This window comes from Blastomyces dermatitidis (genome assembly GCF_000003525.1).
Source record: "Blastomyces dermatitidis ER-3 genomic scaffold supercont1.14, whole genome shotgun sequence".
Lineage (NCBI taxonomy): Eukaryota > Fungi > Ascomycota > Eurotiomycetes > Onygenales > Ajellomycetaceae > Blastomyces > Blastomyces dermatitidis.
In genome coordinates, this window is record NW_025544787.1 from 470,903 (window position 1) to 482,285 (window position 11,383).

At 46.1% G+C, this 11,383-nt stretch overlaps 4 protein-coding genes across 4 annotated transcripts; 1 reads left to right on the plus strand and 3 right to left on the minus strand.

The window, feature by feature from the left end:
* The first annotated feature begins 411 nt into the window (after positions 1–411).
* Positions 412–2,719, plus strand: BDCG_09187 (NTP binding protein). Its single transcript, XM_045424978.1, has one exon. The coding sequence runs from the start codon at positions 1,019–1,021 to the stop codon at positions 1,754–1,756; it is 738 nt and encodes a 245-aa protein (XP_045273571.1). The 5' UTR covers positions 412–1,018; the 3' UTR covers positions 1,757–2,719.
* Positions 2,720–3,919: 1,200 nt separating this feature from the next.
* On the minus strand, positions 3,920–5,708 carry BDCG_09188 (1,3-beta-glucan biosynthesis protein; the record flags this gene model as incomplete). The annotated part of the gene is made up of 2 exons (XM_045424979.1): positions 3,920–5,591; positions 5,698–5,708. 2 exons carry the CDS (start codon positions 5,706–5,708, stop codon positions 3,920–3,922), a joined length of 1,683 nt encoding a protein of 560 aa, XP_045273572.1.
* Positions 5,709–6,933: 1,225 nt separating this feature from the next.
* BDCG_17930 (uncharacterized protein) lies at positions 6,934–7,443 on the minus strand (the record flags this gene model as incomplete). Its single annotated transcript, XM_045426972.1, has 1 exon — positions 6,934–7,443. A coding segment is annotated over exon 1 (393 nt), but the record flags the coding sequence as incomplete, so codon positions are not given.
* Positions 7,444–8,116: 673 nt separating this feature from the next.
* On the minus strand, positions 8,117–11,262 carry BDCG_09189 (uncharacterized protein). Its single transcript, XM_045424980.1, has one exon. It carries the CDS (start codon positions 10,723–10,725, stop codon positions 9,319–9,321), a length of 1,407 nt encoding a protein of 468 aa, XP_045273573.1. The 5' UTR covers positions 10,726–11,262; the 3' UTR covers positions 8,117–9,318.
* Positions 11,263–11,383: the final 121 nt, after the last annotated feature.

The window sequence follows — 11,383 nt, forward strand, 5'->3', positions numbered from 1 at the left end:
CTGGCTATCAAAAAAACATGCAAAGTGACTATATATCAGATTTTAAAATGAAATCATAACTTGAAAAAAATAAGAAAGTAGTTTTATTTAGTCTTATTTAATTTCATTCTTGATATAAAGTTACTATTTTTAGACATTTTAAGGTTTTTTTTAAACTATTTTTAATTTTTTAAAAAGTAACACTTTTTAATAATACTTAAATGAGATTTAAAGTCATTTAAAGTAATAAAAATAATTTAAATTGAGAAGTGAAAATCATGATCTCATTTGAAAAATGTGATAAGAGTAGATAGTAAGTCTCACTGAAACAGTATAAGACTACTATCTAATGTTAAAATCATGTAATGAGATCAGTTGAATTGGTAATGAGACTATCAAAAAATCTGGTCCTGGTCTCAGACACGGTCACACAGTCAGTCTAGTCATACAGCCAGTCTAATAACAGCACACATAAGACAAGAGAATTATGAGAAAAGAAAGAGAAAACAAAGATCTTGAGGAGAAGATATTCAAGCAGTAAAGATTTATATAGTTCAGAAAGCAGTGATGTTTGATGTTGGACTAAACCCAATTGAGTGGGAGCTAAACCATGGAAGGCAAGTATACCTTAGGTACTGTTTGTTTATTCGCTCTCCACTTCATCTCCTCTTGATATTGACTCTCAGAGAACAATCCGTTATTCCAAGGGTTATTAAATATCTCTGATCCTCTATTTGCCGAGAGGTAACTCACCCATATATATGTATTGCCAGCAGCTCATTGACTGAGAATTGGCACCACATTTGGCCAATTAAAACAGCGGTTTTGGTGTTTGGCTGGCCCTGTCCTGGGCATCGCGGGGATATTTACATCCACCTTCTCTTCAATTTAGATATATCCACTTCAGCTTCAACTAGCTTGCTGTGCATTACATACGAACATCAATTCCCCCTCTCATACACAACAAAAACTCCACCCAAGAAAATCATTTCCTCTACAGTTAAAAGAACAAGGCCTATCTTCCTCCCTCGCCATCAACATGGCGCTGCGGGACCACGACCTGCCCTCCGATGACGACGAGAACGGCGCCCTCTTCGCCGCCCTCGAAAGAGAAGAAGATAACCCCTCCTACAAAGCCCAGCGCATCGAGCAACTACAATCAGAACTAGCCGCCCGAGCCCAGCAGCAGCAACAACAACAGCAACAACAAAAGGACAGCAACAGCAGCAACAACGCCGCAACCCTCCAAAACACCCTCGTCCCCACCCTCCCCTCTGACCAGTCGCTCCTCGACTTCACAACCCGCCACCCGCGCTGCGTCATCCACTTCTCCCACCCCGACTTCGCCCGCTGCGCCGTGATGGACAAACACATCCACGCCCTCGCCTCGCTGCACCACGAGGCCCGCTTCGCGACCGCGGATGTGCGCACGATCCCGTTCGTCGTGGAGAAGCTGAAGGTTAAGGTGCTGCCGTGCGTCATTGGGTTTGTGGACGGGGTGGGCGTGGAGAGGATTGTGGGGTTCGAAGGGCTGGGGTATGGGGGCAGGCTGGATGCTGATGAGGAGTTCCGGACTGGGGAGTTGGAGAGGAGGTTGCTGGGGCGGGGGTGTTTGATTAAGCGGAGGATTGGGGAGGGCGATGAGGTTGGGAGTGATGTTGATGGGGAGGGGGAGGAGGAGGTTAGGAGGAAGAAGGGGGGAAGGGGGATTAGGGGTGGACTGAGGAGGGGGACGGTGGTGAATGATGATGACGAGGAGGAGGAGGATTGGGATTGAGGGCGGTTGTTGGGTTCTTTTGTGGGATTTGGGCATATTTTATGTGGATTTATGCGTGATTGCGCCAGATGGGATATCTGGTCAGGCGGGGGCGTTTATTCTACTTCCTTGCTATCAGCTCAAGATACTGATGCACAGGGTGGTCGAATATATGCAGCCCCTAGGTAACCCTCATTTTTCTTTAATCGAGAGGAAGGAAAACAGGCTATGGCACTTTGATGATATATCGCCCACTGTTTACGATTTGCTATTCCTAACGAGCCAGCCATCTCACCGTCCCTACCGACGATGGGAGATTGACTACGCACACCCCCGTTGGGCATCTCGCCATCGCCTTATCCTCTCTACCTCCGGGTATTCTTCCCATATCCTGAAAGAAGAGACAGGCTTTTTATTTCTGGGTAGAACAGACCCAAAGATACGCAGAGCAGGCGCCAAAGACCGGAAGAAAAAGACAATAATGCAGGAGAAGCATGGTTTATAAAGACAGCCATTGTTTATACTACCTACCCTTCATCTCAACTGTTAAGTCTAGATGAAGCTAGAGTGGGACGCAAAACCCCTGTTTAATAAACTATTACTAATATCTCCATTATATATGCCTCAGAAAATATGTATTTCCATCTCTCAAGTAAAACAGTAGCAGTCCATAGCTCTCATAAAGTATATGGCTTGAATATACATGTACATGCACCCCTCGGGCGAATGGCAAATAGAACAACACCCCCCAACAAAAAAGGGGAAACCAAAGGCGGGGGGGAAAGCTTTTAGTGAAAAAAGAAGAACAGTACGGAGCGTCTATATTATTATAATACACTTCAGGAGAAAACGCAATATGAAAAAGAAAGAAAGAAAACGAGAATGAAGAGAGAACTGTAACATGTAACTAACTAACAGGAAAGGCAATAAAACGAAAAAATTTGAATGGAAACATGAAAGAAGAGACAAGAGGGGACGAAAAACAAAACAAAATAAAAATATAAAATAAAAATATAAAAATAAAAATAAAATAAAAATAAAATAAAAAAGAATATTCAGTTTTATTCATATATATTATTATATAATAAGAAACGACAGGGCGAGGAATGGCAGCGATGTATTATGTACACTCTATTACCGTCTAGGGTCATGGGAGGTGTAAGAACAGGGGATGTGTGTAAGTCCGTCTCGAGAAAAAGAAGCGGGGGGCGCGTATGTATTGGAAGAAGAGACAAATACACGATAATGCGTAATGATTAAATTGGAGCTAGTTATGAAAAACAAAAGAGAAGACAAGAAAGAGGATAAAGAGTTTGCAAGAAAGTTAAGTAGAGGAACGAGATAGAGGGGGGAAAAAATAATATGCAGGAAAGGCGTCGGTTTGTGGCGAACGTGGAAGCTTTGGGGATATACGGTTGCTGAGGGGAGAAGAGAATAATAGTTTAACAAGAATACGAGAGGAGAAGAGAATGGGGAGAAGACGGTTGAAGAAGTAGAAGAAAAGATAAGAAAAGGAACAACGGACGTAAAAAGAAGTAATTTATGAGTATAAAACAGGTAGGGTAGAAGAGCAAGTTTTGTTCTATACAGGTATACATGCAGGTTAGGACACAGGGCGTTCGTTAATCGAGCTGTGCGATGAGTGGTTTAACACGCGTATCATAAAGCAAAGGAGCAGAAATGAAACGCAAAGCGGAGCAAAGCAAGATGGAAACGAAAAGGGGAAACATGAATAATAAGGAACAAGTAGTAGCCAGCGGCCACACAGAAAGGTAAGAAAAAAGTGAAAAAAAAAAAAAAAAAAAAAAAAAAAAAAAAAAAAAAAAAAAAAAAAAAAAAAAATGAAACCATACAGGGGCGCGGCAATGCATGATTAGTAGTTAAAGAGGTGGTCCCTAAAGAAATGCAAACAATGGTTACAGTCTGGCCCCGTTCAACAGAAATGATATAGACACGACAACAACCGCCAACTAACCGGCAACCTGTCAAGGAAGCAAAACATCAAAAAAGTAACTCCCCCCTCCCCGCCTCTCGATCACTTTTATTATCTAATGTGAGTTGACGGTGAGGGTTGGAGGGCAACGAAGCAGATGAACATATAAGGATATCAACATGGAGAAAAAAACTTGGGGGAAAAAAGAAAAACTACCAGCGACCTATAATTGCTGTCGCGTTCGTTTTTTATTAGATGGCAATACTCTTCATCCCTTCCAAAGCATTAGCGTCCGGGCTCGTCAGGTTACTTCGGCGCTTGCTCTTTTCCTTCTCTTTCTCTTTCGATGGAGCAGGAGAAGGGTCAGTATCTGCGGGTTCGGTGGGGATAAGGTCGCTCTTCGACGTGTCTGTCATCGATGTTGCTGCTGTCGTTGTTGTTGTAGTAAAAGAGGCCGCATCGACAAGACTATCCGCCTTCTTGGCCGCATCTGCATTCACCGAGGCGGAACCATCGATTTTGTTGTTGTTGTGGTTCTTATTACTGTCACCCGGGCTCACTGGCGAGGTCGTTTCTTCCGTGACTCGGGCAAGAGGGCTCGAGACCCCAAATGCGTTTTTCGGACTTGCGTTTGGTCCTCGGGAGGGGAATCGATGGGGAGAACGTCCGCGTTCGTCGCCGCTGGCAGCTGCTGTTGGGCTTCCGTAAGGAGAATCTCTGTTTCCATTCACACCGGTATTCACCCCGAGCCCGTTCGGGGTCTTTCTCCGCGGAGGTCTCCGGCCGTACTTTTGATCTGTGCGCCATCGTAGAATTTCGAGGTAAGGGGGTTCAACACCCGGTTGCTTAAATTGTTTCAGCTTGAGCTCGCCAGAGTCGTCGTCCACGAAGGATTTTGGGGAACATAGATCGTCAGCAACAATGGCCAGAAATCCAGCCCATGATCTTGCAACCACGTATTTGCAGTCATAGTCACGGCCAAAGATAATAACCTGGCCCCATTTGCCCGCAGGCCCTGGGGCTAAGTCGACGGCAATGTTGTTTCCACCCCAGTCACGAGCCAGAGGGATCCAGCTGGGATGGGCATATGCTTTCTGTATGGCCTTTGGTGGCTGTGAGTCCTGTTTGTCCAGCAATTCCTGTCTCCATAACGGGTTGGGGCCCGTTTGCGCCGGTGGTGGCGGAGGTGCTGATGAGGAGGAAGGGGCGGAGCTTCCGCCAAAAGCTTTCGTGGGTTGCTGGAGAGGGGGGAAAGACGAGGTACTGAGAAATTCTTCATTCACGGTCCTCCAATTTCTCCATTCCTGAACGATTTCCTCGCAGTCGAGTAACATGCAGCCGAAAATGATACCCGTTGGCCTTCCGCCACGTTCTTGTCCGTCGTGAATTTGTAGAGATTCCCGAACCTCGAGTGGCAGAGTGCAGTCCAATTCATGTTCCAGTTCATTTACATCATTCTGCGTACACCCTTCACCCAATTGATCGTAAAGTTCTTCGTAGTGTGTTTCCGCCCATCGATCGATCTTTCTCCAAGAATGCGAAACAGGCGGAGGGGGCGGGGCGCCGTCATGGAAACTTTGCATTTGTATTTCTGTAGCAACACCATCTGGGCTATTGAGTTCGTTTGACCTTCTGTGTTGGGAGGATAACGACCTCATGCCTGGCGAGTACGGTCTAACGGGAGAGGTAACTCCTCCTTGTGAACCTGACCATCCTGGGCTGGAGGACCGCTTAGCGGGATCGTCTTCGAAGAAGGTCAGATCCGGACGAGATTCGAGAGCGCTTGTAGCTATGGAGGTGAGGGGAGCATTGCGGTTTTGGCTAAGAGGAACGTGTTGGCCGGTTCGATAGGGAGAATCGTGGGAGGCGTGTCTGTCATTGGAGGTCATTGTATGCCAGAAGGAGCGAAAAGCCGACCCCAAACTGAGAAAACAAACTATTAATTAGCATGTGGTCTGCCATTCTCACTGCTAACGGGGGAAGACGAAACGAAAAGAATCCAATAAAGCAATCCGTAGGCAATACGTACGAGGACGCCATGGCGGGCGAGAAGAGAGAGACAAGAGTTAGGTGAAACTTGGGCGGGTGAGTTGCGGTTCTCAGAGGCTCAAAAGGGGATCAAAAGGGTATCAAAAGGGTATCAAAAGGGTATATCGACCAGAGGGAGGAGTAAGTTTGACTCTCGTCAACAATCAGGGTCTAACAGCGATTCCTAGCCAGACGAAGATCGCAACCATGGAGATAAGAGATAAAACGGGTATCCGGCAAGCTGATCGGCAATGACACGACACGGGGAGTGTTCTTTTTCCAAGGGAGGGGAGGGAGAGCAAAACGATGGGGGATTTCGCAGGGACAAAAGAAAAGGGCCTAGAGATGCAGGATCCCGATTAGGAGAAGGGGGTCTAGGCCACGGCACGACAAGGAGAGGTTGGCAGGTCGGGTGGAGGGAAAAAGAAGAATCCCAAATGTCTTGGAAGCTCTTAGAGTAGCCGGTAGAGAGACGATGGATGGAGAAGAAAGTCGGAGTTGGCGTGGGAGCGGGAGTTGACGTCGAAGTTGGAGTTGGAATTGGAATTGGCGCTGGGAAAGGGAAAAAAAAAAAAAAAAGAAACTCCAGACTGGGGCGGGTATGGTATGGTATGGTAGTTATTACGCCTGGTATTTGCTGGGTTATCGCTGGTATTGCGGGTACTGGGTTACCCGAAACCGCGCTTGGGGATGGCTATGGGCAAACAAACAGTATCTGGTACGGTATAACTAACACCTATGCGTAAGGCCCTTCCAACTCCTCCCAGAAGAGAGAGAACAAGAATTGTTTCTTGTATTTGTATTTGTATTTGTTGGACATCTACTAATTTTCAATCTTGATAGAAAAAAATACATCTACACATTCTTGGGTTTATTGCCTTTTCTTGTTAAAAATCCACTGTGTTAGTTAGGCATGGATGGAGCTGTGTTTCCAGTTTCATCATTGCAGCTATGATGATGAATGAGCCCTTCATTAATTTCTTCCCCCAATCGAACCGAAAGCCCCTTTTTTTTTGTTTTTTGTTGCCTCTGCAAAGCATCTTTTTCTCTCCCTCTCTCTATCTAGATATTTTTCTCTGGCAGTATTTCAAGGTTTGTACCTGAACCTCAAACCACAAAAAAAAGAAAAGGCCATTAGAGAATTAACTTCCATGGAGAAACTCTCTTCAATTTCGAGGGCAATAACTAATAAAATTTCTAATAAATAAATAAATTAAAACCAAAATTCAACCATTATTTCCACCCAGGGTTTGGGTCCCTTCAAGCCCCCTTCCCTTCCCTCCTCCCCATTGGGTATTTCGAAAATCCTAAATATATCATTCCGGCTGGCCTCTCCTCTCCTCTCTCTCCCTGACGCCGTTGTTACGCTGGACGCTGAGCCTTCCTTATCGCCCTTCTCTCCTCTTTTGCCCCCTTCCCCCGTTGTTGTGCACGATAAAGGCCGCCGTGGGGCGAAGAAACAAAAATCCCCCTTGCAATTTCCGAAACACACTTGATTAACTAATAATAATAAAGTTAATATAACTACTCCGTACACCCTTCCTTCCTTCCTTCCTTCCTCCCTTCCTTTTCCTCTCTCCCGCCCGCAAAACTTCGGCTCAAGATTGCCAACTGGCAACAAACAAGTCATCCATTCCAGCTATCTCTCTCTCTCTCTCTCTCTCTCTTTTCTTCTTTTGGACATTCCTGTGACGTCAACTGGCACCTCTAACCGCCACCGAACGCCCCTCTGTGGACGATCTGCCAATGGGGACCGGGGGGGGGGGGGTACTATGTATGCGTAGTTCTTAAAACGGAGTTGCCAACGCTGGCTTCTAGTTATCTGTCGACTGTGGCGGATGTGGTATTTTAGTTACATACGTATTTATTATTATTATGCAGGCTTGCTGGCCCTTGCAGGGTGTGTGTGGTCCCTCTCGTAACTTATTAGTGGCGCGCCGGACGGGCGCTTGGGGGGAAACGGCTTAGTTTGGGATCTGGGGCGTCGCCAGGATGATGATGGATGGAATGGATGGTGGGGGGGGGTGTGGATGAGATGAGATGATCATTATTTGGGGGGGAGTGAAGAGTGGAAAACTATTAACTAACTATCATACAGAGTACAATGAATGTGCCAGTGTGATGGGACAATATGCTGCTGTCCTTCAAACAAGAAGAAGAGTTCAAGAAATTGAACAACTTACCTGATATCAAAAGAGGATATATCACATTTTATTGTGACTTGAAACATCTGACTATCTCGAAAGTAGTACTCTGTACTCCGTATTCAGGGACAAAGTTGATTTTTAACAACAGTCTCAAGTTTATTTATATGAACTTTTTACTCTTACAAGCTACGAGATGTATATTTCCCTCTCACCTATTTCAAAAGAGTTCAAAGTTACCTACAGTCTGTAGAGCTGTATATTTTTCAATAAGCTTCAGTGTTAAAAGATCAATCATACAAAGTATGAGATACAAAATCAATACAGAGAGTATGTAAAAAATGAGTGTAGGTTTAATTCATTTGTCTAGCTAAGATGCTATTTGCTACTTATAAAATAAACAAAACCACGGCATGGGGAGACATGCATGCATTGCAGATGCCAGATAGAATTGCAGAAAGAAAAGAAATGAAGGAATGAAAGAGTGTGGTTGTCTGGCAGTATGATAGTTGAACAAAGAAATGAGGGAAGGGACAGAAAAGTAAATAAGCAAAGAAACAGTAAAGAAACAAGAGCAATACCTGAAATAAGAAATGACAAATGAATGACTAGGGTGAGAAGCAAAATCAAAAGAAAACAAATAACAGAATTGGAAGGAGGAAAACAATACACAGGAAATGTGTGTGAATCAAGCCATCAAGGCAAGTGAAAGATAAGAGGCATTCCCAGTAGTATGTATTTTGCAGCCATACACTGGAACCGTGAATATGAAAGGCGGAAGGGGAAAAAAAAAAAAAAAATAAGAAAAACCATCCCAAGCACTTGGAAATATGGTGTTGGGGATGAGAGAAACCAAGCAAGGAAGCTTTAAACGATAATGGTATAGGTAGGCGAGAGGAAGCGGGGGCCGTTCGATCAGACGAGTCTGTCTGGCCAATAATACCTTGAAACCAGTCATCAACTCCCTTCCACCCTCGCGGTGTCGCTAATTCCCAACATCCCGTTTTTTCCTTATATGAAAAAAAACCCTTCCATGCATTCCTCCATATGATATGCCCCTCTAGACGCCGTGCTAATGGAAGCGAAAATAGATAAAGAAGAAAGAAAAAGAACTGACACCAAACGGGACACCTTGAAAATATGCTCCAAGCTAACCGGTCATATAATCATATCGAATCATCTCACCCGTGCCATGAAACCAAAAAAGCCGAGCACCCCGGAATAACGGGATAACACGAGAAGAAACCGAACTCAGTAAAGATATAGAGAAGAGAAGTGTAAAAATGAACTCCTAACAGAAAAACTAACGGGGGGTGGCTTCAACCATTATCTGAATTATCAATGCCCGGCGTAGTAAGGAAGTGAAAATAGAAAATAGAGGGAGCGGTACGAGCCAAATGCGAGTTGACATTATCGGAAAAAAATACTCCATGGATAAGCCCCCACCTTAAACCCTTTTCCCCCTAAAATAAGCTTGATTAATGGTTGGAATCGAGCTTCAGAATGCGGCGCAAGTCAGCCTCCATCTGCTTTGCGTCAATGGGGTTAGTCCTGGTAGAGCCGGACCGAGGAGAAGGCACATCTGGATTCGCATGTGGATGGACCCTGTTTGGAGTGGGAGACGTGAGATTCACGTATGTCTGAGAGCGCTTTAGGTGCGATTGGTTACCCTCGGTCGAGAAAGGCGGGCGGTCGGTAGGGCTTGTAGAGGAGAGCTCCCGGCGAAGATTGGACGACGGAGTTCGAGACGCTTGAGTGCCGTTACAGACGGACGACAGGTATTGATGTGCAATGCTACCACTGCCTGGACTGCGGCCTTTGGGGGAAATTTTTGGTTCTTCCGACGGAACTAGGGTTGGCGGACCGGAGGCGTGTCGAGCGAACGGCATGGCATTACCAGCAGTCCAACTTCTCGAGCCACCGAGGAGGTTCGAGTCGTTAAGCACCTTAGGCGACGCAGATGACGGGCGTTGAGGTCGTGGATTTAGTAGTAAATCCTTCAACGCCTCGGTTTTGGCTTTCCTCTGGTCTTCGTCGAGCGGCACGGCGTCGTTCGATTTTGAAGGAGAGCTGGCCGAACGAAGAGCATTAATTCTGTCCTTGTAGGGAGTAGCGAATGACGGTCCAATTGCCATTCTGCGATTGTCCGGCGATTCCAGCTCAAGTGGGAAAATAGCCCCGGGGGTCACTTCTTGTGCTTGCGACCTTGGCTGGCTCTGGAGATTTGGCTGCGATGGTGAGGGTTTCATAGATTTGGTCACGCTTTTGGTTGGTCTGTTCGTAACCTTTGCCCCCTTTGCAGATTTGAAAAGAAATTCCAAAGGCGATGGGATCTCCTCTGTGCTTTGTGGAGGAGCAACGGCGGTCTTGGGCTTTGTAGGCGTGTGGTCAAGAGGCCCTATGACTTGCGACCCACCTTCGGGTGACCCCAAGGCTGCTCCCCCATCCGGTACAGATTTTGAGAAGAAGGTTGGGATAGGCAGAGCGGAGGGAGCAGGAGATGCATGGAAAGTTGGGCCAGCATAATGGGTGCCGTCTTTGAGGGTAGATAATATGTTAGGTTGCGATGCTGAGTGACCGTGGCCAATGGTTGTGCCGTTGGTCATTGGTGAAGGGTTGGAAGATTGGGTGATGTTCTTCTTCACTGGTTTCCCTTTCTTCTTTTGCGACGCGCCCTCAGAAACAGTATTAATCAAAGCTTCTCCAGGACTGGGACTCGGCGGACTCAAACGAGCGGGTGGAGGAGTGGAGTGGTTTTGGTTTTGGTTTTGGGTGGAGGATCCGTCGCGAAATGTAGTGTTGGCGGGGGGGCCCGCCTTGGAGTTTTTTCGAGTACGGCGAGGGTTGCGAGGGCCCTTTGGGGTAGTAGGGGTCGGAGTCGACATTATGACTCAAAAATATGGCTTAATAAATAGGCAGCCTGTATGTAGAGATAATAGAAGGAAATATAAACGCGACAGAAGAAGCCAAAAAGATCCACGCGAAAAACCGATGGGCTAAATGACGCCAGATAAAAAAGCGAAACACCCAAGACGAAGGAATCAAAAAGCAGATCTATTGCTGCGAATCAAGCGTTCGATCGAAACGAGTACCAGAGCCGAAAACAATCACGAATGTGAGGGATCAAAGCTAGGTTCTCGAGGGCGTTTCTTTGGAGGCGATGAAGGTGCTGTGTATCTGCGTGGTTGGGTAGCTGAAAGGAATGACTGAGTGAAGGAGAGGGAAACAGATGCCTGAAGCATATTCATAATTTAAGAAGCACACGCATAAGTGGTGGAAATATATGAAGAATAGAATAGTAACTGATATCTAGGAAGCGCGGAAGATGGTGGAAGATATGGATGCGATAGATGAAGGTGAGGAGGATGAAGTCAAGAGACAGAGAGAGGTTGTTGTTTGTTGGTGAGGTTGACGCAGAGCCGCGCCCGCCATCCATGACGAGACCAGGAACCAGCCACAGATAACACCAGCCACAGGCATTTTGCCTATTTGGGAGGTGAGGCTCAGTGAACTCCTCGGAGATATAGATCTTCCGAGCTAGCT

What these genes read in the sequence shown, in the direction of transcription:
- BDCG_09187 (XM_045424978.1), top strand. Translation starts at nt 1,019, where the DNA reads ATGGCGCTGCGGGACCACGACCTGCCCTCCGATGACGACGAGAACGGC.
- BDCG_09189 (XM_045424980.1), bottom strand. Translation starts at nt 10,725, where the DNA reads ATGTCGACTCCGACCCCTACTACCCCAAAGGGCCCTCGCAACCCTCGC.